Genomic DNA, 25,179 nt, shown 5'->3' on the forward strand with positions numbered 1-25,179 from the left:
GGTCAGTAAATGCTGAGGGCCCAGCGTGGCCAGGAAATACTCTGACATTGAGCTATCCGGCGGGGCTCTGCCTCAGGACCCTTTGGTTCGGTCCCCGGGGGCGGGCACGAGGAGGAGCGGCTCGGCTCGGCTCTGCACGGCCCGCCCCGCTGCCAGAGCGATCGCAGCGCCGCCGCCTCATGGAGCCGCATGGGCCCGCCTGTCCCGGCAGCGTCCTCTTCGGTGAGCGGCCCGGGCCGGGGGAGCGGGGACACGGACCAGGGGGAGCGAGAGACACGGGGGGGGTCACAGATGAATTGGAGAGGTGACACACGAGGCGGGGGTGCGGGGACGAGAGAGAGCTGGGGGCAGGAGAGAGACGGGGCAGAAGGAGACTTTGGTGGGTATTGGGTGGAGGCTGGAAAGGCCCGTGTGAGTGGGGGGGAACACGTGTGGGGGCAGCTGGAGCCGGGGGGCAGTGTCAGAGAGAGACCGGGGACAGCAGAGACATTGTGGGGGAAGGAGGCAAGGGAGACACGTGGGAATGGAGAGACACGTGGAGGGCATTATCGTGCCGTGGGGGAAGAACGGCGTGGACACACACGTGTTTGGCCGTGCTCGGGAGGCAGCAGGCACACGCTGGGGGTCCCGGGGCGGCTTTGGGGAGCCGCGTGGGGTTTTTGTGTTCTGGCGGCTTTAGAGGGCTGGGATTCATGGAGCGGCGGGTTCGCAGCCCCAGCTCCCGCCGGCCTCGCCCGCTCCTCCGGTTCATCCCCGCGCTCCCCTGTCAGCCTGTCGTGGTCGCCTGTCGCGGGGCGTGGGGCCGGGTCCCTCCTCCGGGAGGGGTTTGGCCGGGCCAGGCGGGGCCCTGCGCTGCTCCCTGACCCGTGTGAGCCCGGGCCGGGCCGCGGCTCCGCGCCCTGCGGGAGGAGCGCAGTTACAGCCCCACAGGCCTCTCGGGCACCTGGGGTTCGGTCGTTCGGTCCTCCCCTCGGTAAGTTCAATATATAAGCATGGCAGAGAGGGGTCCTGCCCCGGGCTGTGCTTGTGCAGGCTGATTCCTCTCCCGTGGAAGTGCCAGCACTGGTATGTAGGGCTCAGCTCTGTGTTTTCCGGTCAGCCTCACATTGGTGAATCATCCTGCAATAAGTAAACGCACCCAGGGCAATTTAGTTCCTCCCTTTAGTCGACTGAATCCTGATCCTAAGAGCTAAGGACATAGTTATGCATCTCCCTTGTTTTTGTAACTGTCTGGGCTATGTAATAAAATATGTCTCAAAACTTCTCTTGAGGGACTCCAGCTCCCTGCAACTTGGCTGGCATCCTCCCCTTGGGTTGTGCCTCATCGTTCAGGTCTGGCACTCTGTGTCTGTCTCTGCTTCCAGACTCAGACTCCCATTCAAGAAAAAGTTGAACTGGCGATGGCATGAGCAGAGTCACTGTTCTGTCTGCTCCCTCCTGCTTCCCACAGTGCTGTGCCCTGACTGTTCTGCTCTCTGGAGGGGAAGAGCCTTGCCCTGCCAGTGCTTGGGAACCCTGGGTGCCCGTGGGCATTGCTTCATGGCAGCCTGCTTTGGGGACACCAGGTTTTGTCCCTGCATGGTGCAGAGGCAGGTCTGTGGTTTTCTGGGACCCTGGAGCCCAGGGTGCCCTGGTCTGATGCTGCTCCTCACATGAGAAAATAGTTTTAGGATGCCATGTGCTTGCCTGGCCAGGGCTGCCCCTAAGGACCCCTTTGCCTGTAGTGAATGTTGTTGTGTAATATTTGCTACTGCTTTTTTAATCTCCTACTTCTAGGCTGTGAGCTGACTGCCAGTACCAAATCCTACACATTTCAGGTGGATGAAGAAGACAACTTTGACCACATTTTAGCACTGTCTACGGTAAGAGAAATGTTAATTACTGTGCTTGTTCTCTCTTGTAGTTGCCCATATCCTTATGCCCCTTTTCCAGGCTCATCCTCCTTTCTTGGCTGGGCTGGATCAGGGGACTCCCTTGGCTGAGGTCCCAGGACTGGCTGCTCTCAGGGCACGACACAGAGTGGTCACAATTATCCATCATACAGAGGTGCTTGTGCAAAGCCTGTGTTGGCAGGAGACTGCTGAGTAGGGGAATGCTCCAGGCAGGTGGTGAAGAAACACCATTTTCCCTTTTATTTGACCTTGCTGGAGCTTCACATCAGATCCACACCAGCTGGGTCTCTGGCTTGTTGCTCCTCAAGCCCAGATAGGTGCAGGGCTTCATTCCTGGCTCTTCCTGGGGATGTTTTCTATCCTGGGAGCACAGAACCTGTCAGCATGGATCAGATCAGCAGAAAATGCAGCCCAGGTGCCATCCATGTTGGTGACTGCAGTAACAGCTGTTGCAGCTGGGAAAGGCACAGAGCCCTCTCTGGGGCAGTCAGGGGACATTTGCAATGGAGTTTTTCAGTGCTCTCCCTGTCTTGTGGAGCAGCATCCCCACACCTTGCATTACATCTGGGCTGGTAGCAGTGCTGTGGGTTCCTTGTCCTGCGGAGAGCTCCAGCTGTCCCAGATGTGTCCCTTGGGAGAGCATTTGTTCACAGTCTCCACTCCCACCCAGGTCTGCCTCACTGATGGTGCCAAGGACGAGTGCAACGTGGTGGAAGTCGTTGGGCGAAACCATGAGAACCAAGAGATCGCTGTGCCTGTGGCAAACCTGAAGCTGTCATGCCAGCCCTTGGTAAGAGGCTGATTTGAGGACTCAGGGCTGGATGGCTGCAGGGAACAGGATCTAGGATCTGCAGCTCACAGCAAATGCCCTGGGTACCCTTGGCCTGGCTGCAGGTGCCCTCAGATGGACATGTTTAACTGGGCCAGGTGCTGTACTGGGAACTACAGGAAATTCTGCTTTTTGCCTCTGCCCCTAACTCAGCTCCATCTCTGCTCTTTGCAGCTGAGTCTGGACAATTTCAAGCTACAGCCTCCAGTGACCTTTCGGCTGGCAGCAGGCTCTGGCCCAGTGCACCTGGCTGGCTGGCACAGGATCAGTAAGGACTGAGGGGTGGGGGAGAGCTTGGGAGGAGTGAGGGGGATAAAGGGGCTTCAGTGTCAACAGCATCCAGGGAGCTGCTGGGTGCTGCCTGGCATGCATGCTGTCCCTCCTTTGTGCTGATTACCCAGGGGCTATCTCAGTACAGGAATTCCTTCCCTACCATAAGGCCTTGCATGGGAAAAGGGGTCTGGATGTCTCAAAGTGTCCCCTTTTTTCATGTCTGCCTGTTACCATTCCCCTCTGAGACCTCCCTCCAGCTGGGATGCTGCTTATTTCCCACTGTTAGCTGCTGTGAAAGCTGGTTCAGAGCCCCTCGGGCTGCTCTGCTCCTGGGGTGTCTCATGGGCCAGCTGTATTTGCACAGACATGCACTGGTGAGTGACAATTACTTGTGTGTGTCCCAGTGCACAGGGAAGGTGCTTCCTTTGAGGAGGACGATGACTTGTCTGAGGAGGATGAGGAGGACCTTCCTCCTATTATGCCAGCCAAGAAGTAGGAGGAGGAAGGAGGTGTCTCCAGGCAAGGTGAGGGGCCAGGCTGCCTTGGAGGAAGGATCTGGGTGGCTGTGATACTGGTGTGGCAAGTGTGGGTGGAATGTGCTGCTCAAGTCTGCTGATCTCACCCTGGTTCTTCCCCTAGGTACTCACTGGGACTTCTCTCCCTGGATGGTTTTTACCTTAGATACCAGTTCCCACGACCTCAACATTTGCTGCTTTTTTTTTTTCTTTTTTTTTTTTTTTTTTTTAATGCTGTTTTAACTATTTGGGGAGCAGAGGCTGCTCCCAGCACTGAAGTGTCTCCTTTCACACAGCCCTGGGAGGGTGATCCCAAAACTGGATGGCTGCTGCTGGTATATCCCCTGTCCCTGATCCCTGTTTTGGGAGCTGGGGATAGAGGAGGTGATCCTTACCCTGTGCCTTTTTGCTGTCCTGGACTTCTGCTCTGTGCCCCCCCTTTTCCTGGCTGTGAAACACTCAATCCTGGCCCCTTGTCCAGCAGATGGGTGTAAAGCCAGTGTGGGACAGGCACTTTCACTGATTCTAATGTGTTTGCTTTTGCTTACTCACAGTTTGGTGGTTTTTATACTTGGAAGTGTAAAAGTGGGGCCCATGCTCTGTTCTCAGCTGCGGTTATGGTGGGGTGGGAGCTCACAGCCTCTCTGATTTGGGGGAGGTTCTGGGTCAATTTGCATTGTAAAGAACTGTTCTTACACTCAATAAAGATCTCTCAGCCATCGGGTCTGAAGGAAGGTCCCTGCTGGCTGCAGGTTCTTCCCATGCATGTTTCAGTGGGGCAAGTCTGAGCTGTGACCTTTGCTGAGGAGTCGTGTCCCCTTGGCCTGGGTACCTGGGGAGGGTTTGATCCTTTCTGCACTTCAGCCAGGTGCCATTTCTCACCCATGGTGGCTGGTTCTGCCCTTAAATGTTTCTCTGGCAGTTTCTCTGCGATCAGTCTTGCATTCTTGGCCCATGTGTCAATGCCTGTCCCAGTCCTCCTTGCCTGAGACACTGGCTGTTGTCCCTGAGAAGCACCATGGACTGTTCTGTCATGCTGGCTCTGTGGGTGCCCTGGGACAGTGAGTTTCTCAGTAGCCTGGACTCATGTAGGAAATCTAGGGTGGATCCTCAGCTCAGGCTATTTTCTAGATTATGTTTCTCTCCTCTGGAACTGCTGCAGCTCCTTTGCACCTACTCACTGTTTCTTTCTGGTCCCAAACAGACCTTGCTTAGCTCTCAGAATGAAGCTTCAAAGCCCTGAGCATCAAAGGGAAAAGGAGTGAAGAAGAGATGGCTCTGGGGTGATCTTCCTGTTGCATTTCAGTGCTAAAAGGGGGCTTGTAAGAAACATAGGGACAGATGTTTTAGCAGGGCTTGTGGTGGTGGGACAAGGGGTAATAATTTTAAACTAAAAGGGTTTATTTAAATCAAATATAAGGAAGAAGGGCTTTTTACCACCCTTGGGGGTGTTAAAACAATGGCACAGATCACCCAGAGAAGCGGTAGATGCCCAATACCCAAAACCATTCAAGATCAGGTTGAGCAGGGCTCTGAGCAACCTGATCTAGTTAAGATGCCCCTGTCCACGGCAGGAGGATTAAACTAGATGGCCTTTAAAAGTCCCGTCCAACACAAAAAGTTCCATATCTCCAGACCGCTGGCATCCCAGCCCCAGGGAATCTCGGCTGCCTGGGGGGCACCAGCTGGCTCGGGGGAGCTGGAGCCCGGCAGCAGCGCGGGGGAGGATGCGGGGGCTGCAGCGGCGGCGGGGCCAGCGCGGCACCGCCAGGGGGCAGGCGGGCTCTGCGGGCCGCTCCCGCCGCTCCGGGGCACCGGCACTGCCGCTCTCGCTCCGACTGCCCGGCCCATGGCCGCCCTGCCCCGGCAGGGTGCACAGGACATCCCTCCCTGCTGCTGCTCCTCTCCGGTGACAGGGCGGCTGTGGCTGGCAGGGCTCCTGTCCTCCCCCGCCGTCCCCTGTGCCCGGGGCTGGCGCTCGGTGCCCGTGCCCACGGGCGCCATAGGATCTCTCGGCAAATCCCGTTGCCCTGGGAATGTCGCAAGTAGCGGGACGTTCCTGCAGCCGAGGTGGGTGAAGGGAGGCGGTGGCATCTCCCTGTGGGGAGTGGATATTGGAGAGGTGTCGGTGGGCACACGCACCAGTGCCCTGTGCTGATGGCACGGGAAAAGAATCCTGGGCTTTGGATGGAGCCGTGGCTGGGACAGTGCTGGGGCAGTGCCCAGCCCCTGCTGGGCTGGCACCCCATCACCTTGCAGATTTCCCTGGCTACGTGCACCTGGAAGGGGTCAGGGATAATCTGTCTGCCAGACCTTGAATGTGCTTGTGCTCCGAGGAAATGCAGCCTGACTCCAAGGGAACGGGAGCCGCCAGACCATTTTTAACAAGGCACTCTTGGAAGGGAGGGTTGGGGGAGGCAGCTGCTTCCCAGCCTGATGAGGAGTGATGAGTGGAGGGAGTGGGCACTGCTCAGTCCTGGAAGGGTGATGCTGTTGCTTCACACAGTGGAAGAGGCTGTGTGGGCTAACGAGAAGGAGCATTTGGCCTCTTCAACAGTAAAAGGAGATTATTCTTCACCAGTAAAAGGAGATTATTTCAGGCTGCTGGTGTGTGTACTGCAGGGTGTCTAGGTAGCTGGAGCAGAGGCAGGCAGGACTGTTCTGCCAGGGGGCAAAGGTGGCACCGTGGGGGACATGAGGGTGGTGGCAGGAGGCTTGACAAAGCTTGTGCACCCCACTGCAGGACCAGCCGAGCTCAAGACCTTGCCACGGGTGCTGGCGTCCCCAGTGCTGCCCTAACCCTAACCCTAACCCTAACCCATGGGAATTGAGTGCCCCCAGCAGAGAGGGAGCAGTAGAGGTGCTGGGGCCTCTTGGTACTGCCAAGCCCCTTTCTGAGTGACTTTGGGAGGTTTGCTTCCTGCTCCCCAGCAATGTCAGAGCCTTGATGTGCTCAGCTTGGGGAGAGGGAGATAAATGCTGAAATGTCAGGAGGCTGGGATGGGGGATGCTCACACAGCACTTAATGGGGAAGGATGGGATTACAGGGGTCACGCTAGGTGAGCAGCTTCCTTGGTGGAGCTGATGGTATCAAAGCAGATGCCCCTGGCTGCAAATACCTTGGGCAAACAAACAGGGCTGCCTAAGAGCAGGTGGGCTCGGGCATGGCTGGGGGGCACTCGGTGCTCCTGGGGGGCAGGAGGCTTTCTGTGCACAGGGAGTGAGGCTGGGGCTCTGGTGTGGGGCTGCCTTGCCTTCCACGGGGTGAGGGGTAATCCAGTGGTTGTGTTTCTATGTACAGATGGGAGCTCCCCATGCTGGAGACACACCTAAGGGTGTGGAGGTGCCAGTACCTGGGGAGCCGAATGATGCCCCAGTCCAGGTGGCTCCAGGATTGCTCTGGGAGTTGATTTGATCTGAGCATCCCCTCTCTGCTGCTTCAGGGCTCTGCGTGCTGGTACAGTTGGTGATGGATCCCTCCCTGCTCTGGCAGCAGTGGGTAACCCTGCCCCTGGCTGAGCCATGCAGCAGAGGAATGGAGCTTAATGTGGAGCTCATCCTGCATGAGGGTGGCTGTGCACCCGTGGTGCCACACACCACAGCCCTCCCAAACCAGCCTGCTGCTCCTGGTGAGAGGCTCAGGCTGCTTGCTGCAGGGCCTGGCTCAGGTGCAGCCTCGCTGGGCTGGGGCCTGGCTGCCTCCTCCCTCTGGGTAGCTGAGCCAGGCCAGCAGCTCCCAGAGGATGCTCTGATTTCAGAGGTCAGGTCCAAGTTGCTATTTCAGGGATGGAGGAGCAGGATGGGGAGCTGCTCTGCTGAGCGTGGCCAGGAAATGGTTTTCCTTTTGATGCCCCAGCGGGTCCTGCCCCATCAGAGTTCTGGCTGGGTTTCAACTCTTTGTGGCTTAGACCACGGCCCCAGGGTGGCTGAGCAGCACAGCTGTGACTGTGCTGTAGGTGGGGCTGGTCCCCTGCTCCATGAGCTCCCTGTAGCTGGTTCCCACGCTGATCCAGGGTAAAGCTCTTTTTCTCTGAGTCTTGGCTGCCTGGGCTTCGAGGGAAGCAAGGGGGACACGACAGGAGATGCAGCATCCCATTATCCCGGGGTGCAACAGCTCTGCAAAGGGGGCAGAGAGCCATGTGGCACCCTGGTGGCAGCAGGAGCCAGAAAAAGGGCCAGCAGAGCCACCTTTAGCTGGGACTGCCCTGATGGTGGGTGTGATGGGTGTCCTGCTCTCTGGAGCGTTAGCTGACTGTGCCATCCCTGCTCCATCCTGCAGCAGTGGGCACGGGTACCTCTGCTAGTGCCTCAGGGAGCCAGGGCAGGCCCGGGCAGAGCTGAGCTGAGGACAGATTGCAACCAAGGGGGGCAGCAGCAGGGTCTGGAAGGGCCACGCTGCCAGTAATTCCCATCCTCTTCCCATCAATGTGCCTTGCAAAGGGAAATGGTGCTGGTGCACTGTGTGGGAATGGCCTCTGCTGGAAAAGCTAAAGCTCAGGTCTGGTGTCATCTCCTGCATGCTGGTGCTCAGACACGTGCTGGGTCCTCCCCAGGCTGCCTCAAGTTTGTTGGGAGTTTGGATGTGGGGCTGTTCACCCACTGAGTGTTCTGTGGGAGGAGAAGAGGTTCCTCCTGTTCCCAGTTCCACAGCAGATGTCTGGATTCACACCCTGGCACAGGAGTTATCTCATGCCCAGGGTGGTGACAGGCTGTGATAATGTGATGTGGACTCGTGTCCCCAGCCCCAGTGCTGCCCAGAATGCAGGAAGCTGTAGCTTTTTGTTGTGCAATAAGGGCACAGCTGGAGAAGCACGGGTGGGTTAAAATTCACAGACACGTAAGGAAGGTGCTAAAAGTGAGTGTGGCAGAGAGCTCCTTGCAGGGCAGCCTGGGTTGAGGCTCCCTGAGCTGTCCCCACTGTCCCCTCCTGAGCCCCTGCCCAGCCACCTCACAGCAGGGCAGTGCTGGCAGCTCTGTGCTCAGCACCCTCAGGTCCTGCCCTCAGACCCTTGAGGTGCAATCTGATCCCTCTGCTCTGGGCTGGCACTGGCACAACTGCCACTACTGCCCACGTGTCCCTGCCAGCCTGGTGGCATCCAGGGAACGGGGCCTGCATGGAGCACCTGGGCTGTGTCCCAAGGGATTTAGGATCTCTCAGAGTTTTTCTCTCAGGGATGTCAGTGGCAGAGCCCTGGCCTGGATGGGCAGGATTTCTCTTCTGTGGTATCCTTGTTGGTGATCTCTGCACAGGGCCTGGGGGACACCTCACACTACTCCACACCTCCATTCCCTGCTCCCCTGACAGGCTCTTGGGCAGGCACAGAGCTGCAGTGCATGAGGTCTGGGGGCTGGATAGGAAGGGTTGCTGCTGAAGGGCAGAGTAGAGGATGAGGAGAGCAGAGGGGACAGGGACCTTGTCTGTGGCAGGTCTGTCCTGCTAGACCTCCTAATGCCCAGCTTACAGGGGAAGGCAGCATGGTCTGGCAGTGGGGCCTGGCCATTGGGAGGTAGGAATTTAGTTCTGGAGAAAAAAATGGAAGTAGAATGTTTGGAGAACTCTCAAACTCCATCTGAATTCCCTGGGCATTTGCACCTGTGCCTAGGCTGACTCCCTGCAGCCCTGACCCACCCCTGCACATCCTGGAGATGGTGTTGGCACCATGATGGCAGCTTGGGTTGTGCATGCCATGGCCGCACTCCAGGGTGGCATGAAGTCCCCTATCACAGCTGGAACTGGGGAGAAACCAATTACAGGCTGTCTTCAGGCTCTGGCTGTTGTTTTGCCTGTGACCATATGTTCCCCACCTTCCTAAAACACAGAGGTCTGCAGGGCAGCACTGAGACCAGGCATGGCCTGGGCATGGAAGCTGGCAAGGGGCACAGTTCCCGTGCCAGTGGGGGCTGTAGACTTGACAGAAGATGAAGGGCTGGGCATGGATAAGGACTAGCCCGGGGTTTGGGGCAGGTCTGTGTTGTGATGCTCCACAGAATTATGGGGGGCTGCAGCCAAGCCTGGACAGCAGCAAGTACCATGTGTGCCCACCTCAGCACTCCTGTGGGGTTCGCTCCCCTTGGCCCCACTGTGTCCCCATGACCATGTGGGGTGCCCTGGGGCCTGGGTCCTCGGGGCCAGAGTCAGGATGAGCTGAGGCTCATCTGGGCTGGGATGTCAAAGGGGCCATAACCCTGATGTTTTGCAAACTCCTGGGGTCAGCAGTTCAGCTGCCACTGACACAGAGGCCCAGAGACACACACGGGCATTTTGGGTGGATGCTGTAAGCAAACAAACGAAGGTAGAGTTACAGCAACGTGGAGCCCCCCCGGGCCATGGTGTTGGTTTTAGGCTTAACCCCACTGTGGGCTGGGTGTAGAAGTCCTCTTCCTAAGAGGACCCAAACCCAGCCAAATTGCTTGATGGGGCTGCCTGGGAAATGAGGAAGAAAGGAACAGCATTTTGTGTCTCTGTCTCAGCTACTCGTGTTGCTGAAGGAGCCACAGACCCCATCCCACAGACAGGACAGTGACACCTGGCATTGAGTGATGGCTCCCAGCGTCCTGGGTGGCCAGTGGAGCCCCTGCCTCCCCAGCCTGGCTTTGACCCCCCCTTTCCCAGCCCTGCCTGATGATGTGTGCCTGGAGACCCCAGCTTGGGCTGGAGCTGTGATGCTGGGGAAGTTGTGCCAGCCAGGAATGCCTTGGGACCAGGTTTTGGAGGTGCTGCTTGTACAAGGGGGTCAGGAATGGAGTGGAGCTGCCCAAGGCCCACGAGCACACACATCCTCATCCACATGTCCATGGGTGTGACCCCTTCCCCATGCACGTGTCATGGCCATTCCTAGTCTGGCTGCTTGTTTGCTGACCCCTGTTCAATGCAGAGCAGAATTGCACAAAAATACTCAGCCTGGGGTTTAAATCCTGCAGGGTTGGAGATGTCACCTTCTCCCTGAGCTGATGCCACGTGAACTGTCCTCACTGGGATCCTTTGGTCTTTGTTTCTGGCTTGCCTGGCTCAAGGACTCTGTGGGGATGCCTTCCTGAGCTGGGTAGCTGCAGAGCCATCCCAGTTCCTCTCTCCTTGCAGATGGATGGGACCTGAGCATGTGCCTCCCCTGCAGTGCCCTCCACAAGGCTCTTGGTCTTGCTCTGCTCTGCCAGTCCATTACCCATGTGCCTGGCTCACCCCACGTGCTGGGTGGGGATGCCAGAGGTGAGAACAGCACCAGCCTCAACAGACCGAATGCAGGGGATGCTTAACACCATTGGAAAATCCATGTGGGAATCCATGGACCATCCTGGATGACGGAGGATCCTCTGCTCTGCCTGGGAGCCAGGAGTGAAGCTGCCCCAGGCTGAGCCACCCAGGCTGCCCCTGCTGTGCTGGCAGCCCTGCTGTTGTGGGTGGTGAGCTCTCCTCCACAGGGCCCAGCCTGGATGGAAAGCAGAGCCCAGCTTTGCCTTCTCTGATCTGCAGGAGCATCACTGCCTGGGAGCCTGCACGGGACAACTCGGGGATGGTGAAGGCAATACTGACACCTGCAATTGCAGGAGCACAGACTGAAATTGTGGAAGCAAAGGCCGTGTTTCTAGAAAGCTGCTGGATAGGAGAGACAGGAGATGGTGAGGGGCAGAGGAGTCAGCCCAATTCCCTGAAAGGAAGCTGTGAGAGCAGGCTGCTGAAGAGTGACCAGAGACGGTCCCATCATCCAGGCAGGTCCTGCACAGGGGGCTGTGACCAGAACACAGGGACAGTCTCCTGGCCCACAAAACATGCCTCAGTCTTGCTGCTAGTAATTGAATAGAGAGAAGAATTAATTGTGAGTGGGCTGTGTCTCCCCTCCCCGCTCCTCGTTTGCCCTGGGGCTGCCTTGGTGCTGTGGGTAGGGAAGACAAGGTCATTCCCATGTAACACATCCCAATGGGGTTTCGCCAAGTTCCTTCCCTTTGGGGGTGGGGGCAGGTTAATGGTGAGCAGTGGGATTGCCCCAGGCTACTCCGTGCTGCTCAGCCATGGAGGAGCTGCTGTTGCCTCTGAAACGGCCCATTAAAGCTGCAGTGAAGGATCAGCAGGCAGGGCCGGGGGCACTGGGCCACGGGGCTGGAAAGGGTGAGGGTGGAGTGGACTAATATCCCTCTGGCTTTGCTGGGAAACCTCCATGTCTATATTTTGGGCTGGAAAAAGTTAGTTTATGGCCAAGCATCCTCCAGGCCTGGTTGTAAAACGTTACAGGATTCTGGGGTTTGTGCATTTTGGCTCTTCTTCATATGGTGTTGGAGCAGGGAGAGATGCTCAGGTATTGGGCAGTGCTTCCTGCACTTCAGTGTCCCCACCTTTGTGAGCCCCAGCCTCTGGCTAACCCTCAAGCCTGCTGCCTACACTGTCTGTCACCTTTCAGAGTCCCCCAGGCAACTGCTCTGAGCCTGTCTGAGCGCTCTGCACCTGCAGAGAAGAGCTCTCCTCGCCCTCTGGGGGCTCGGCGCTGCTGCAGGTACTGCTCTCCTCCCTCGCTCGGGATTAGCGCTGTGCTCCTGCCTGTGTCCCTGCCTGCAGGGAACTCTGCCTCTCGGCCTTTCTCTGTGAGTGACAGCAACGTCTGGCTGCTTCTCCACCTGATAGTTTCCCCTGAAACTCTCCCCTGGTAGTTCCCCCTACTTGAAAGAGGTATTCAAGGCAAAACTCCTGTCGGTGTTTTGCTGGCATCCCCTCACTCCAAATTCTCCTACACTCCTCTTTATGATGTGAACTCCCTGTTTGCCAGGAGCCCTTGTCTCCATTCAGCCCAGTTTGGACTGCTTGCCCCTAAAGCTGCAGTTGGTGTTGTTTTCCTTGTCTCTGCCTTTCTGAATGAAGGATGCTGGTGGAGAGGTTTAGGCTGATGCTCCTTGCTGGATTTGATCTCTTGTGGGGAGCAGGAGCTGACACCACTGTTTGTCATCCTGCACAGGGAAAGGGGTGTATGTGGACCATTTCTGGCTAGAACTGGGCTAGACAGGGTAAAGAAGTAAAGAAGTAAAGAAGTAAAGAAGTAAAGAAGTAAAGAAGTAAAGAAGTAAAGAAGTAAAGAAGTAAAGAAGTAAAGAAGCAGGCAGGAAGTTGGAGGTGGAATCTGGCTCTGTTCTGCAGATGTGCTAAAGGAGATCCTGGAACAGAGAAGGGATGGTGCTGGGGTGGCCCTGGGCTGTGGGGGTGCCGTGCTGAGCATCACAAGGGGAATGGGAAGAGCTTTCTTCAGCACCAGCTGTGCTCTCTCCAGTCCCTGCTGTACAGGGGCACAGACCCCTCCCAGGGTCTCACAGTCCCTCACCTGCTGCTCCTTCCATATCAAAGCCTCTCCTGATCTACTTCCTGTCTTATCTCAGTCTAGGCTGCTCCAGGAGCTGCCTCCACTCTCCCCAGCTGCCAGGAGGTTCTGTGTGGGGTGAAGGAGGTGGGCAAAGTTTGAGACCAAACCTGGACCCCAGCCAGGCTGGATCAGGTGCCTCTGTGTCCTGTTCCTCTCTCAGCTCCTGCTTCTTGGTGTTGTAGCCCTGTGGCTGCACCATGGTACCCTCAGCTTTGTGGGGAAGGGGATGGGAGGGCTGCAGCTCACATCTCTGCTACTAATGCTTCATCTGCAGTGTTTAACATCCCTGATGAACATGAACATGAGCTCTTCTCTGAAGGAATACCCTTCTGTACCTGACCAGCCTAAACATGGTCCCAGTTCTGCAGAGCAGGGCAATGGAGCAGAGGGGCAGCAGGACAAGATCTGGTGGGACCATGCTGGTAAGCCTCTTCCAGGGATCACAGCCCAGTGGCTGCTTGGTGTGCTGGGGGCACAGCAGCCCCCCAGGCCTTTCTGCCACAAGGGGCTTTCCTCCACCATCCCCACAGCAGTTTGGCTGAAGCCCAGCTGGTCTCAGGAGCACAGGGCTGGAGTTTCTCTTCTCCCCAGGAGAGCCAGACAAGCCATTTAGCCTTGTGCCAGGGGATGGAGGGGACCCTCACCCTGTGGACCAGGGGGCTTATCTCAGATGGCCTGTGAAGGAGCTGACAGGAGGCAGATTTCCCTTGTTCTTCCTGGCACGGGGGAGAGTCTATCCAAAAAGTTTTTTTACTTAAAAACAAAAGGAGGTGGGGGTGTCACTCTTGATGCAAACACAGGTGGGCTGGGAAGCACCAAGGGAAGAAGGCAAATGCCTCTGTGCAGGCCCCCATCTTCCCTGCAAGGAGCAGACTGTGGCCATGATCCAAGGCAGCAGCAGAGGTGGGATGAGCCCAGCAGCCGTGATGCTGCCTGTCCCTGGCTGCTGTCACCGACCTGCTCATTCCTTTTCCCTTCCCAAAGGTGGGCTGGGATGGGGGCTGTGGAGGCTCTGGCTGTAGGCCTGAGGATGGCTGACAGGAGCGTCGTCTGTCATCCCCTGTCAGCAAAGTGTGGCCACCCCTGTGTGATCCCACACTGGCTGGATTTTACAGCCATGACTGGCACTTGAGCCTGTTTGCTGAGGGCAGGGGGCACACGGGACTGTCAGCTTGCAGCTGCCTCTGACCCCGTACAGGACTCCATAAATCTCCCAATTTAAGGCAGTCTGGGCTGTTCTGGAAATGGTGCTATTGAGTGGACTGTGGTGTGCAGGGTAACATGTGCCTGCCTGATCCCCTGCCCACCAGGGATAAAGTAGAGGTGGCCACTGGTGAAGGAGAGCAGCATCTGGGAAGTAGACTGAATTCCTTGATTTTTTATTATATCAAAAAGTACAGATTGCCTGAATTTAGAGCATCAGGAGTGTCTGGTGTTTCCTGCTCTGGTTTTGCTTGGTTTTCCTTAGGCAGTGCAGAGAGGTGAATAGGAAGAACCACCTCACCTGTGCTGTGGTACATCAACAGTTCACACAGCTCAGCCTGGAGGGTTTTTCTCCTGACCATGTGCTGTACTGATGAGCTGAGTGTGTGAATGTGTCGTGCCCTTGGAAACCAGCTCCTGCTTCTGCTGAGCACCTTCAGTGCCTGTTCCTGGTCCTCCTAAATGCTTCCAGTTAAATGCTGGTTTGGCCCAAGTCTTCTTTCTACACATAGGAAACCTCCTAGAAACATCTTTTTGCACCAAAAAAAAGGGAAGGAAAATGAACAATGAACCGAATTTTGGGTTAATTTTGGCCAGCACAAGGTAGTTGGTCATCCTGTGCTGTACTGGGTTTTTTAATGCTGATGCAGGGACTATTTTCTCCTTGGGCCCTGTGGGGTCAGCCCAGTGATGAGGCAGTGCCCAGGCTCCCCTGCCTGCCTGCAGTTCCCCTCAGCAGTGAGGATGCTGAGCAAGATCAGGTGAGAACCCTGGGGGATCCATCCCCAGAAGTGACAGCAGGCAGAGTTTTGGGGAGACACGTTGTGTGGCGGGGAGAGGTGTTGGTGCACTTGTGTTTAGGGCTGCTGGGGAAGCAGCCTGAGCAAGGGGGAAAATGCACAGGCTGAGTGTCAGTGTGCATGTGTGAGAGAGAACTGTGGCTGCAGCTGGTGTGATCGTGTGTGAGGCAGAGGGTTGTATTTTGTGGGTAGGGGTAAGCAAAGCAAAGTGAGGATGGCTGTGCTGAGGGGTGCAGAGTGTGAGGGGTGCGAGTGAGAAGGAGGGCATCTCAGGGGGAAGGCTGCACGTATGTGCCAGCTGTGTGTGTGTGAAAGGGACTGTATGCAGGTTGCGTGTGTGCCTGTGCACCTGTGTGTGCAGGAGGGCTGCATAGGCTTGTGGGGGGCTGTGTGCATGTGCGGGGCTGTGTGCGTGTGTGGGGCTCTCTGTGTGTGAGTGTGGCTGTGTGTGTGCGGGGCTCTGTGCGTGTGTGGGGCTGTGAGTGTGAGCAGGGCTGTGAGTGTGGGGGGCTGTGTGTGCGGGCGGGCCATGCACATGTGTGTGTGAGTGTGGCTGTGCTTGTGCAGGGCTCTGTGTGTGAGTGTGGCTGTGTGTGTGTGTGTGAGTGTGGCTGTGTGTGTGCGGGGGCTCTCTGTGTGTGCAGGCGGGCCGTGCACGCATGTGTGTGAGTGTGGCTGTGTGTGTGCGGGGCTCTGTGTGTGTGTGCGGGGCTCTGTGCGTGTGCGGGGCTGTGTGTGTGAGGCTGTGCGTGTGTGTGCGGGGCTCTGTGTGTGTGAGTGTGGCTCTGTGTGTGCGGGCGGGCCGTGCACGCGTGTGTGTGAGTGTGGCTGTGCTTGTGCGGCGGGGCAGCCGCCGCGCTGTCACTCAGGGGCGGCTGACAGGAGCTGCCTCTCCAGCGGCGGCAGATAGCGCTGATTGCTGATTCGAGGAAGCAAAATAGCAATTGTAATTATGGGCTCTGATAAGATAAAGGAGGGCGCGGGGAGCGCGGGGACCGGCAGCGGGGCACGGCCGGCAAATTAGCAGCTGTCACTCAGCGCCGAGCAGGCGGCGCCGGCCCCGGCCAGGTACCGGCCCCGGGGGCCGCCCGCCGCAGCCCCGCCGCAGCCCCCGCCCCGGTGCGCAACAGGTGGCGGGGCCGGGGCTCGCCGGAACAATGCAGCCCTCGGCGGCCCTGCCCGGGCTGCGGGGCTGAGCCCCGTCCCGCCGCCGCCGCCGCCCGGCCCCATGGCCCCGCAGCGCCGGCCCTGAGGGCGCCCGCCCGCTCTACAAGGTAAGCGCCCGGCGGGGATGCTCGCGGAGAAATTGGGGGCGTCCCGCTCCCCAGCCCGGTTGCGAATTTGCTCAGCCTCACTCCTTCTCGAAACTCCGGCCCCCTCCATCCCCCTCCTCCGGTAATCCTTTTAATGTCTCGCACGTCCCGGGAGGGCTCGCCCGCCCGCTCCCAATCCACAACGCGCCCGCGGAGCGGCGAACCCCCAGCGGGGGGAACCGCGTCCCCGACCCACCCTCCGAGCCCTTAAACCCCGTTTTACGGATGGGGAAACTGAGGCACGGGCTGGGGAGGGAGTCCCGCCGACCACTGGCCTCGGAGCCCGGCCCTTAGTGGCAGCCCCAAGCCCCGGCGACACCTGGCCCGCCGCTCGCTTCGCTTCGGCAGGTACCGCCGGGACCGGGAGGGGAGCCGGGGTCCGGCCGGGCTTCCCCCGTGGCGGCTGCCGCCCCTCGGCCGCGCCCGCCCCCGCCGTCGGGGCTGCGGGTCGGCTTCGGCTCCCGCGGCGGCAGCGGGGCCGCGGAGCGGGCGGGGAGCGCCCCGGGGGCTGGCCGGGCGGAGGGGCCGCCGGGCCTTTCCCCTCTGTAGCCGCTTGTGCCCTCCTTTCTTTGGGGCTCGGACGTGCCGGCAGAGCGAGAGGAACCGAGGAGCTGAGACAGCGCCGCGGCCCCCGGGCGCTCCCCGCCGCCGCCGGGCCCCCGGCCCCGCATCGGCGCCGCGATGGACCCCTGCTCTTCGCTCTTCAGCTACGTGTGAGTAGCGGCAGCCACAGCCCTCCCGCCCCGCGCCCGCAGCCCCCCCGGCTCACACCTCTCTCCCGCTTCTCCCCCTGCCAGGTTAATGCACTTGTTCGTCCTCTGCCTGCAAGCCCAGGTAAGCGCCCGCCGGGCTGCCCGGCTTTGTTCCCCCCGCGGGGATGGGGGTGCCCCGCCGCCGCCGAGCGGCTGGGCAGGGAGGGAGACAGGGAAGAGGAGCAGTTTAAAACCCAGGAGACAAAAGTTGCCTGGCTGTAAAAAGCCGGAGCCGAGGGGGGACCCCGCCTTTCCCGGGACGCAAAATAAGGTGCGGGGGACTCCGGCTGCGAGGCAGAGAGTACCGAGATTTCAAGGAGATACGCGGGGTTATCTTAAAGTAGCTTTAATTCCTGTCCCCCCCGACCTCTAATTACACTGCGGATATCCCCGTCCCTCTGCTCCGTTTTTTGCCCCCCACTATATTGCTTCATCCAAAAAAATAAAGCAGAATTTAAAAAAGGAAAAGAAACCCTGCAAAAGCCCTTAGCAAAAAGCGCAGGTTTTGATTCAGCTTAAAAGTGTCAGACTTTAGCATCGCTGGTTTGTATCGGCAGAGACAGAAGTGACATGAATAGATTAAACGTCCCGGGCAGAGCTCGTGCAACACCCGCATACCAGCAGGCACGCGTCGCTGGGAGCGGTGCGCCTCCAAACCGGGGTGAACCCCCTTCCCCCTGAGATTACAGGTGCAGAAGCTTTTTTAAAATGCCCTTCTAAGCTACTTTTAAAAATTATTGTTATTTTCCTGGAAGCTTGGGGGAGAAAAAAAAAATGGACTTTCCAGCTGAAAAGTGAAGGGAGCGGGGCACTGGGATTGTGCAGTTGTATAAAAACATAGCTGTAATATTTTGGAGTATGAGATGGAGACCAAATAGCAGCATGGCTAATGACCTCTCCTCCACATGGTACCCTCATCAGAGCTGGGGAGAGAATCCTGCTGCATTATCCAAAACCCTTCTATAGGAAACACACATGCACAGGCAGAAGCAGAGGGAGAGAGATGACATTGTCAAGGGGAGATATCTCTATAAAGCTGGCTTTGGGAGAGCAGCGGCTTTTGCTTTTATTGTGGTTTTCTGTTGTTGTTTAAGACAGGAGGAAATCTTCCCATTTGACGTGGGGGTGGTGGGGGGTAGCCCCAGCCTTCTGATGTTGAAAGGAGCGATCTCCTAACATTTGCTCAGAATACATCTTTATAAATGTCAGGGAGCAGTGAAACTTTCCAGACTTAAAAGAGGGATTTGAGACGAGGGGGGAAAAAGACTTCTGTGCCAGCTCGCGAGCCGGGGCTGAGGGGGGAGCAGGTTTGGCCGCTCGTGAAAATCATTTAAAGCCCAGGAGCAGCAGTGTCGGGTCTGGAGAGGATGGGCTCAGCTGCGGCTCGGGACTAAAGGGCTTGGTGTGCTGGGGCCAGGGATGACCCCGTGCTGGCCGCAAACAGCTGAGAGGGGATGGGAGCTGTGTTTGCAGGGTAGCATGTTGGTATCCTTGGGCTCTTATACCACTAAATACCTGTGCTGGGCTATGGTTTTCTTGTAATTCTTATGCCTCATAGTTCCATCATCTCTGTGAACTTTGTGTTTGAAGAGTTTAATAAGTGTGGTACTTAGGAGCAAATAGAGAACCTGAGACCCAGAGGACAGGCAGCTGTTGAATCTGTTGGGGTGTGTGCCCAGGGCAGCTGGAGCCATAGTGTGCTCCTGCAGAGGTGAGAGAGGTGTGGGATGAAAGCATCAGCTCCTTGAGAGGACAACACAGTGCTGTCCTGTATGTCCCACCTTGATCCCCTCCAGCTCCCAGCTCCTATCGAGTCCTGACTGGGACTGGGGTACCTTGAGATGGGCATCAAGGTTCTACTCCCAAGCTACCAGCACCTCTGCTTAGGACATGTCTGGAGAGGGCACAACTCTGTACAGGGCTCTGGTCACTGTGTCCCCGAGCTTAATGCTCCTTCTCCTGGAGAGACTTTGATGGCACAGGAGGCACCGCCGCGGTCCTGGCTCCTGGCCTCCTGTAAAGCCCAGCTGGAGGCCAGCGATCTCAGCTCAGCCCGCTTGCCCCGCTGAGGAGTAGAGATTATAATGGTGTGTTGTATATTTTTTAATTTCCTAAAGGTAACTGTTCAGTCCCCACCTAATTTTACACAGCATGTGAGGGAGCAGAGCCTGGTGACAGATCAGCTCAGCCGGCGGCTTGTCCGGACCTACCAGCTGTACAGCCGGACCAGCGGGAAACATGTGCAGATCTTGGACAACAAGAAAATCAATGCGATGGCAGAGGATGGGGATGTGCACGGTAAGGACACGCCATGGGGGGAGCTGGGGAGGTGTTCTCAGCCCAGCGTGGCGATTGATGATTTCCGTCCTGTTTGTTAGCCAGAAATCGTTAAAATCATTTGGCTTGTGGGGGCTTGTAAGAGGAGAACATAGAGGTCAGTAATCAGCAGCTGTGTGATTCAAGGTGAGGGCAGGTTCCCTGTGCCAAGGGAAGGGACCAATTCTTGAAGGATAGGCTCTGCTTCTTTCCCTTTAATTCTCAGTTTGCACCTGACTCAGTGGGCTTGGGGCTGTGGCATCCTGAGCATCATAAGGCATTTTATCCCAGCTCTTTGCAGGAATGAGAATCCCTGAGACTTTCTTTTGAAACAGAAATGTAAAGTAAATTTGAAAAAGCAGAGGCAGGGTGGAGAAAGGGAATGACTGCCTTGGAAGCCTTCCCTGATCTAGGACTGTCTAAAGTGGCATTTTCTTGTCCCATCCCTTCCTTCTCAAAACAAATCACGGGGAAAGGGTCAGCGAGGCAGTCAGCTGCAGGCAGAGATGCTGCCGTGTCTCCAGAGACAAAGCAGGGACTCTGCAAGCATGAGAGCCTGCGCTCTGCCGCGGCCCCTCTGCATCACCCTGCACCCCCTCCCCAAAACCCTCTCTGGGGCCAGGGGACCAGTCCCTCTGCTGGGGACTCTCGAAGCCCAGATACTTTGATCGTATGAGCTCCTGACGTGTTGGGCTGGTTGGATGCAGCGCCGGGGTCAGTGGGGCCGGCTGTGGGAGGCCTGGTGCTGCACCCGGGGCAGGGAAGTGCCTGTGATCCTGTGCGTTGCACACAGGTATCACAACTGATCCTCTTTGCTATCAGCTGCATTTTCCCTTTCTTCCTTGGCTAGATTAGTAGAAATATTTTTTTTCTTTGCCTTTCTGGTTTTTGGGGGCTCTTTCTTCATTTTGTTTTGGCTGAAAACTTCACGCTGGGCATTATCAGTGCAAGCACAGTGCAGGTTCCATGTGATATTCCATACATCCAGAATTAATCTTGCAAATGAATTATTCCCATCCTGGAGTAGCTCTAACTTGAAAGGGCAGTAGCTAATTTCTGAAGCCAAAAAAAGAAAATCCCATCTTGTTTTAGACCTCTAACGCCTGGATTTTAAAAACCAGTTAGTGCATATTTAAGTAACAACCAGGTTTAAATACGGCCAGAAGGAGGGGACTGGTGGTGGCTTGAAAAACTCTATTAAAATGTAATAAAAAAGGTTAAGCATTTGAAGAGCTAAGGAGGAAAATGAAGACTGATCTAAACCAGAAAGAGAACAAGCAGTTTTTCAGATGTAAAATTTTAAAAGAGTTGCAAGTCTGTAAATGTTAAAATAGAGGTTCAGGATTGTTCTGTATGAATCTCTAGGGAGGCCCCCATGTCTGGAAGAACTATTAAAACGCTTCTTACTTTCACCTTTTTTAACATTTCCTGAATACTTTCTCCTCTTCGCAGTCCAGTTGGGGGATCAAGTGTGTCTCGCTGCATTTTTTCAGCATTTACGTAGCCACTTTCCCTTCAAAGTTTGAGCATGAAACATAATTTTACTGGGATAAATCTGTCACTTAAATGAAAGAATAGAGTTGAAAACGTTAAGCCTCCCCCCTTCTCCAAAAGAGGAAGGGGAAAAAAAAAAGGAATCCCCCCAAATGTTATTTAGAAATCCACTTTTGTAGCAAAGATTCCGCCCTCCCCAAGCCTTTCTTTCTGCTTTTTTCTTTTTTTTTTTTTTTTTGGTCTCATTTTTGGGGGTGGGTGTGTAAAAGGGGTTGATTTATTTTCGCAGATGACCCCTTTCCCCACGCTGACATTTTTACAGCCGACTTAACATCGAGTCCGGTGTTTTCAGTTATTTGTCTTAATTGTCAATATTTGATTGACTTTTTTTAATTCTAAGGGAAGGCAGGAGGCTGGTGCAGCCCAGCTCGTCCCTCCCAGGCTGTGCTTGCCTCCAAGAAAACCACTGCCAGCTGGAGCTTGGACTCGACCCCACGAGTGGCTGGAGACACCAGCACAGCTCTCTGCCCGCTTGCTGGTTTTTGTCTGTGCCCAGGGTTTTCTGTGGGTTGGGGCTGGAGTTTGCAGGGTTCACAGGTTGCCTGCAAGGGTCTAGGGGTGCAAGTCCCTGGGGCCAGGTTGTCTTCATCCTCTGTGGATAAGGGGTCTGGAGCGACACATGGGCTGGGCTCGTGCAGGCCAGCAAACCCGTCTGGTGGCTGTAAATCACAGCTGCCCTTTGGGGGGAAAAAAAAAAAAAAAGAGAAAAGTCCAAAAGAGAAGCAATGTGCATCTTTAAAGCAGGGTTTTGTGCTCACTGGGGCCAAGGCCTCCCCACTCCCTCCCTCTATCCCTCTTCATGCCTCCCTCCCTCCCTCCCAGCTCTTTCTATCTCTCAGAGAGAAAAATCAATTCTCCTCAAACCTTTTACTGCCTCCAAGATCAATTCCACCCCTTTCCCCAATATAGATAAATAGGGAGTCACTGTCTCAGTGCTTTGTTTGCAGAGTGCCATCGCTCCCGTGGGTGGTTTTGGGGATGCTAGGTGCTTGTCAGGCTCTGGGCATTGATCAGCACAGCCTGGAGTTCACTCTGCCCAAATTTCTTGTCTCTGAGTTCAATCTGTGCCGGTCTAGGAGTAGGGGGGTGTGAGTGCATGGCAGCCTGGGGACAAGAGATGCTGCAGGGTGATATTGACAGGAGGGGGTGCAGGGAGGGGGTGCCTGCATGCCCATCAAGCTTGGCCTGTCTAACAGCACCAAATCAGTTGGCCCCAGCAAATTTGGGGATGACCTTTCCATTGGTCAGCTCAGCAGCTGCCAGTACTGCCTGCTTGCTGTCCCCACCCTTGGTGCCATTGACCTCAGTAGCATCTGTCATAAGATGCAGAGTTGAGGCACTGCAGAGACAGAAAGGCATTTGCCCCTAGCCCAGGGTGTGATTTAGGCTCAGTTTAACTTGTGTGTGCACCTACAGCCTCCTTCTGCCGTTCAAAGCATCCTCCTGCAGAGCCTCCCACTCCAGGGCCACATCACTGCCCTCGCTGGGGCTCGCTGGAGGCTGAGCATCCTGGGGTAGAGATGTGCAAGCTGCAGTGAGCTGCAGTCCTGAGAAACTAAGCAGCCCTTGTGCAGGAATCAGAGAGGATAAATAAGGCATCAATGGACTTAAAACCCATAATAAGAGTAGGCTTGGAACCTTTGCGGCCTGTCCTCTGATTGCCTTGCTGGATAGCACTTACAGTACTGTGGGCTAATGCTGGACAAGAGGTGATGGGGCAGTCACAGCTGGCTTTTCAGCATCATGGGGGATTCTTGGGTGCTTGGCACAGCACAGACCTTTTGAGGTGCAAACAGGTAGCCACCATTCCCAGCGGGGCTTGCTCTGGGGAGAGCAGCTGCGGGAGCGGGAAGAAGGATGTCCTGTCCCCATCCTCCCCCCTCCCTGGGAATGGATGGGCTCTGGGGCTTGGCTTCCCAGGGTGAAGGCAGGGAGGGAAGGTGACAGGTCTATTTATAGGCGGCCCATCGACCCAGCAATTTGCATAGCTCCTTCGGAAGTGGATCGATGCCTCCATTAAAAAACTGAGCCCAAATCAATACGCCCTCTCGACTCGTGCAAAGGTGAAAGGCATTAAAAGGGTGCCTGTACCCTTCACGCCTCCCCTGCCAGCTGCAAAGTCACTGCTCCTCCTGCAGCCCTGGCCTGGCAGAGGGACACAGAGCGGTGTCCCCTGGGCTGGGACAGCTGGCAGCACACTGTGCACTTCCAGAAGGTGCTGTCTGGCTCTTGCCCACAGGCACACCCAGACTTGCCTTAGTTTCAGGGCAGCTGCCTTGTTCTCTGCCAACCCTGCTCACTGCCCTGCATCCATCCGGGGCACCTCTGTGACACCTGAACCACCGAGCCCTGTGGAGCTGGGTAAAACAGAGCTACTCCCCATCCAGCACAGCTCAAGGTGGCAAAGGGACAAGTCCAGGGTCATGCAGGGACAGAGGGGTAAGTTAAGGGGGAGGGGGACAGGCTGTATCTTAACCTCATGTGCTGATTTTGGGGCTCTCTGGCCCAGCTGCCAGAGATCAGGTGCCTGCAGCGCCCAGCATCAGGCTGCATTGCTGGGGTCTCCTTACCTGTGCCAGCCCTATCCCACATCCCCTCTGACCTCCCTCCCTCCCTCTCTCCCCAGCCAAGCTCATTGTGGAGACAGACACCTTTGGGAGCCGCGTGCGCATCAAGGGGGCAGCCACAGGTTTCTACATCTGCATGAACAAGAAGGGGAAGCTGATTGGCAAGGTAGGGTGCAGGGGTATGGGCAGGGCAGGGGACACGAGTGGGGACTGCCCTGAGAGGAGCTCTGCCTTTTGGGGCAGGGGAAACGCCATCCTGCAGCCTGAGGGGGAGCAAGAGAGGTGGGCGGCTGCCGTGTGGGGCACATTCCTTCTATCTCTCGGAACAAATAGGCGGATTGCTGCTCTATTCTCCACGATTACATGGTACAAGTGCCAGGAATGTTAAGATGCTCCATGGGGCTGGCCCCAAGGCCAGACCCCACCACCCGCTGGTTTGTCATGCAGCTTGTCGTGCCTTGATGCCCCTTCCCGTGGTGGGGGCGTTGGACATGCAAAATCCCTCCAGACCAGTGATTATCTGCAAGGATTTTCCACAGCAGCTGCTTCCTGGGGGCAGCCCCATGTGGGTCCCTCTCTAGTCCTGCTACTGCCCATCATGGGGGGAGCTCAGTTCCTGGCTACCCCCTGCTCCCGCCACCATCTGTGGGCACAATCACCACTGACCTCGTGTCACTTCTGCTGCCACTCAATGCTCCTTGATGCCCCTCTTCTATTAAAGACCCCAGGAGGACAGGATGGGTGGGTGAATTGGGATGGAGAGTTTGCTTATGGTTACATCCAAAAGCACAGATAGGGAGGCTGAAGTTCCCTTGTGAATGTGGGGGAAGTTAAGGCTGGGATGTTCCTCCATGGATGTGGTGGAAGTTAAGGCTGGGACCAGCTGGACTGGTACAAAAGCAGCAGCGAGCAGTGTTTGTCACAATGCCTTCTTCCTGCATCTTGTTAGGGAAAAGCAATTTTGGGCAATTCTGACTAGTGGGAGAAGTGAGCCTTTGGTTGCCCCCAAGTTCTGCAGCCAGCATTCAGCGCAGGGTGGGGCAGTGAGAAGTAGCCCTCTGAGAAAGTGCCTATTGCTTAAATCTCTGCTCCTGTCCCCTTGTCAGAGCAACGGCAAAGGCAAGGACTGCGTCTTCACGGAGATCGTGCTGGAGAACAACTACACGGCGCTGCAGAACGCCAAGTACGAGGGCTGGTACATGGCCTTCACCCGCAAGGGCCGCCCCCGCAAGGGCTCCAAGACCCGGCAGCACCAGCGCGAGGTGCATTTCATGAAGAGGCTTCCCAAGGGCCACCAGACCACCGAGCCCCACAGACGCTTTGAGTTCCTCAACTACCCCTTCAACCGGAGAAGTAAAAGGACTAGAAACTCCAGAGCTGGCCCTTGATGTGCCTGCCCCGCCTCCTCTGCCTGCATCTCTCCTGGAGGATGCTCCTCTGAGCTTGGTGGACTATATGTAGAGACTTTCCCATATGGGTATTAAAGAAAACAAAAAACAAAAAAAAAAAAAAAGGGAGAGGGGAGGATAAAAAAGATTACCCACTCTAGTTGTTGGTACTTTTGGGGGGGGTGTTTGGTTTTTACAAAAAAAAAAGAAAAAAAATGAAGAAAAAAATGAGAGAGGCTCTATTTTTGTACTCCAGCTTTAAAAGTAATGAAACATTCAAAGACTGGTGAAGGGAGAAGAGCCCTTCACTTAGAAATGTTCTAGTCTGTTTGGGGTTGCGCTTTATTTTGTAATATTTTTTTTTTTTTTTTGTAGCTCTAGAGGGAAAGGAGTTTAAAAATCATGTTTAAAACAAACAAGGAAAAAACCATAGAAA

At 56.1% G+C, this 25,179-nt stretch overlaps 2 protein-coding genes across 3 annotated transcripts; both read left to right on the forward strand.

Annotated features, from left to right (window-relative positions):
* The first annotated feature begins 179 nt into the window (after window positions 1–179).
* NPM3 (nucleophosmin/nucleoplasmin 3) lies at window positions 180–3,743 on the forward strand. Its single transcript, XM_058810806.1, has 6 exons — window positions 180–222; window positions 1,777–1,862; window positions 2,563–2,682; window positions 2,896–2,989; window positions 3,399–3,518; window positions 3,634–3,743. The coding sequence occupies exons 1-5, from the start codon at window positions 180–182 to the stop codon at window positions 3,488–3,490; spliced, it is 435 nt and encodes a 144-aa protein (XP_058666789.1). The 3' UTR covers window positions 3,491–3,518; window positions 3,634–3,743.
* A 12,234-nt stretch (window positions 3,744–15,977) lies between these two features.
* Window positions 15,978–24,838, forward strand: FGF8 (fibroblast growth factor 8). 2 transcript variants are annotated; one of them, XM_058810611.1, is made up of 6 exons: window positions 15,978–16,127; window positions 16,759–16,879; window positions 16,964–17,000; window positions 19,036–19,216; window positions 23,415–23,521; window positions 24,462–24,838. In XM_058810611.1, the coding sequence occupies exons 2-6, from the start codon at window positions 16,848–16,850 to the stop codon at window positions 24,741–24,743; spliced, it is 639 nt and encodes a 212-aa protein (XP_058666594.1). In that variant the 5' UTR covers window positions 15,978–16,127; window positions 16,759–16,847; the 3' UTR covers window positions 24,744–24,838. The 2 variants fall into 2 exon arrangements, with proteins under 2 accessions (XP_058666594.1, XP_058666595.1); XM_058810612.1 differs by lacking the exon at window positions 15,978–16,127 and having other exon boundaries at window positions 16,724–16,879.
* The last annotated feature ends 341 nt before the right edge of the window (window positions 24,839–25,179 follow it).

Source organism: Ammospiza caudacuta, chromosome 9 (assembly GCF_027887145.1).
Source record: "Ammospiza caudacuta isolate bAmmCau1 chromosome 9, bAmmCau1.pri, whole genome shotgun sequence".
Taxonomy (NCBI): Eukaryota; Metazoa; Chordata; class Aves; order Passeriformes; family Passerellidae; genus Ammospiza; species Ammospiza caudacuta.

What these genes read in the sequence shown, in the direction of transcription:
- NPM3 (XM_058810806.1), top strand. Translation starts at nt 180, where the DNA reads ATGGAGCCGCATGGGCCCGCCTGTCCCGGCAGCGTCCTCTTCG. An exon ending in TCCCGGCAGCGTCCTCTTCG is followed by an intron (nt 223 to 1,776) that starts GTGAGCGGCCCG and finishes TCCTACTTCTAG; the next exon opens with GCTGTGAGCTGACTGCCAGT. An exon ending in AGCTGTCATGCCAGCCCTTG is followed by an intron (nt 2,683 to 2,895) that starts GTAAGAGGCTGA and finishes TGCTCTTTGCAG; the next exon opens with CTGAGTCTGGACAATTTCAA.
- FGF8 (XM_058810611.1), top strand. Translation starts at nt 16,848, where the DNA reads ATGGACCCCTGCTCTTCGCTCTTCAGCTACGT. An exon ending in TCCTCTGCCTGCAAGCCCAG is followed by an intron (nt 17,001 to 19,035) that starts GTAAGCGCCCGC and finishes AATTTCCTAAAG; the next exon opens with GTAACTGTTCAGTCCCCACC. An exon ending in AGAGGATGGGGATGTGCACG is followed by an intron (nt 19,217 to 23,414) that starts GTAAGGACACGC and finishes CTCTCTCCCCAG; the next exon opens with CCAAGCTCATTGTGGAGACA.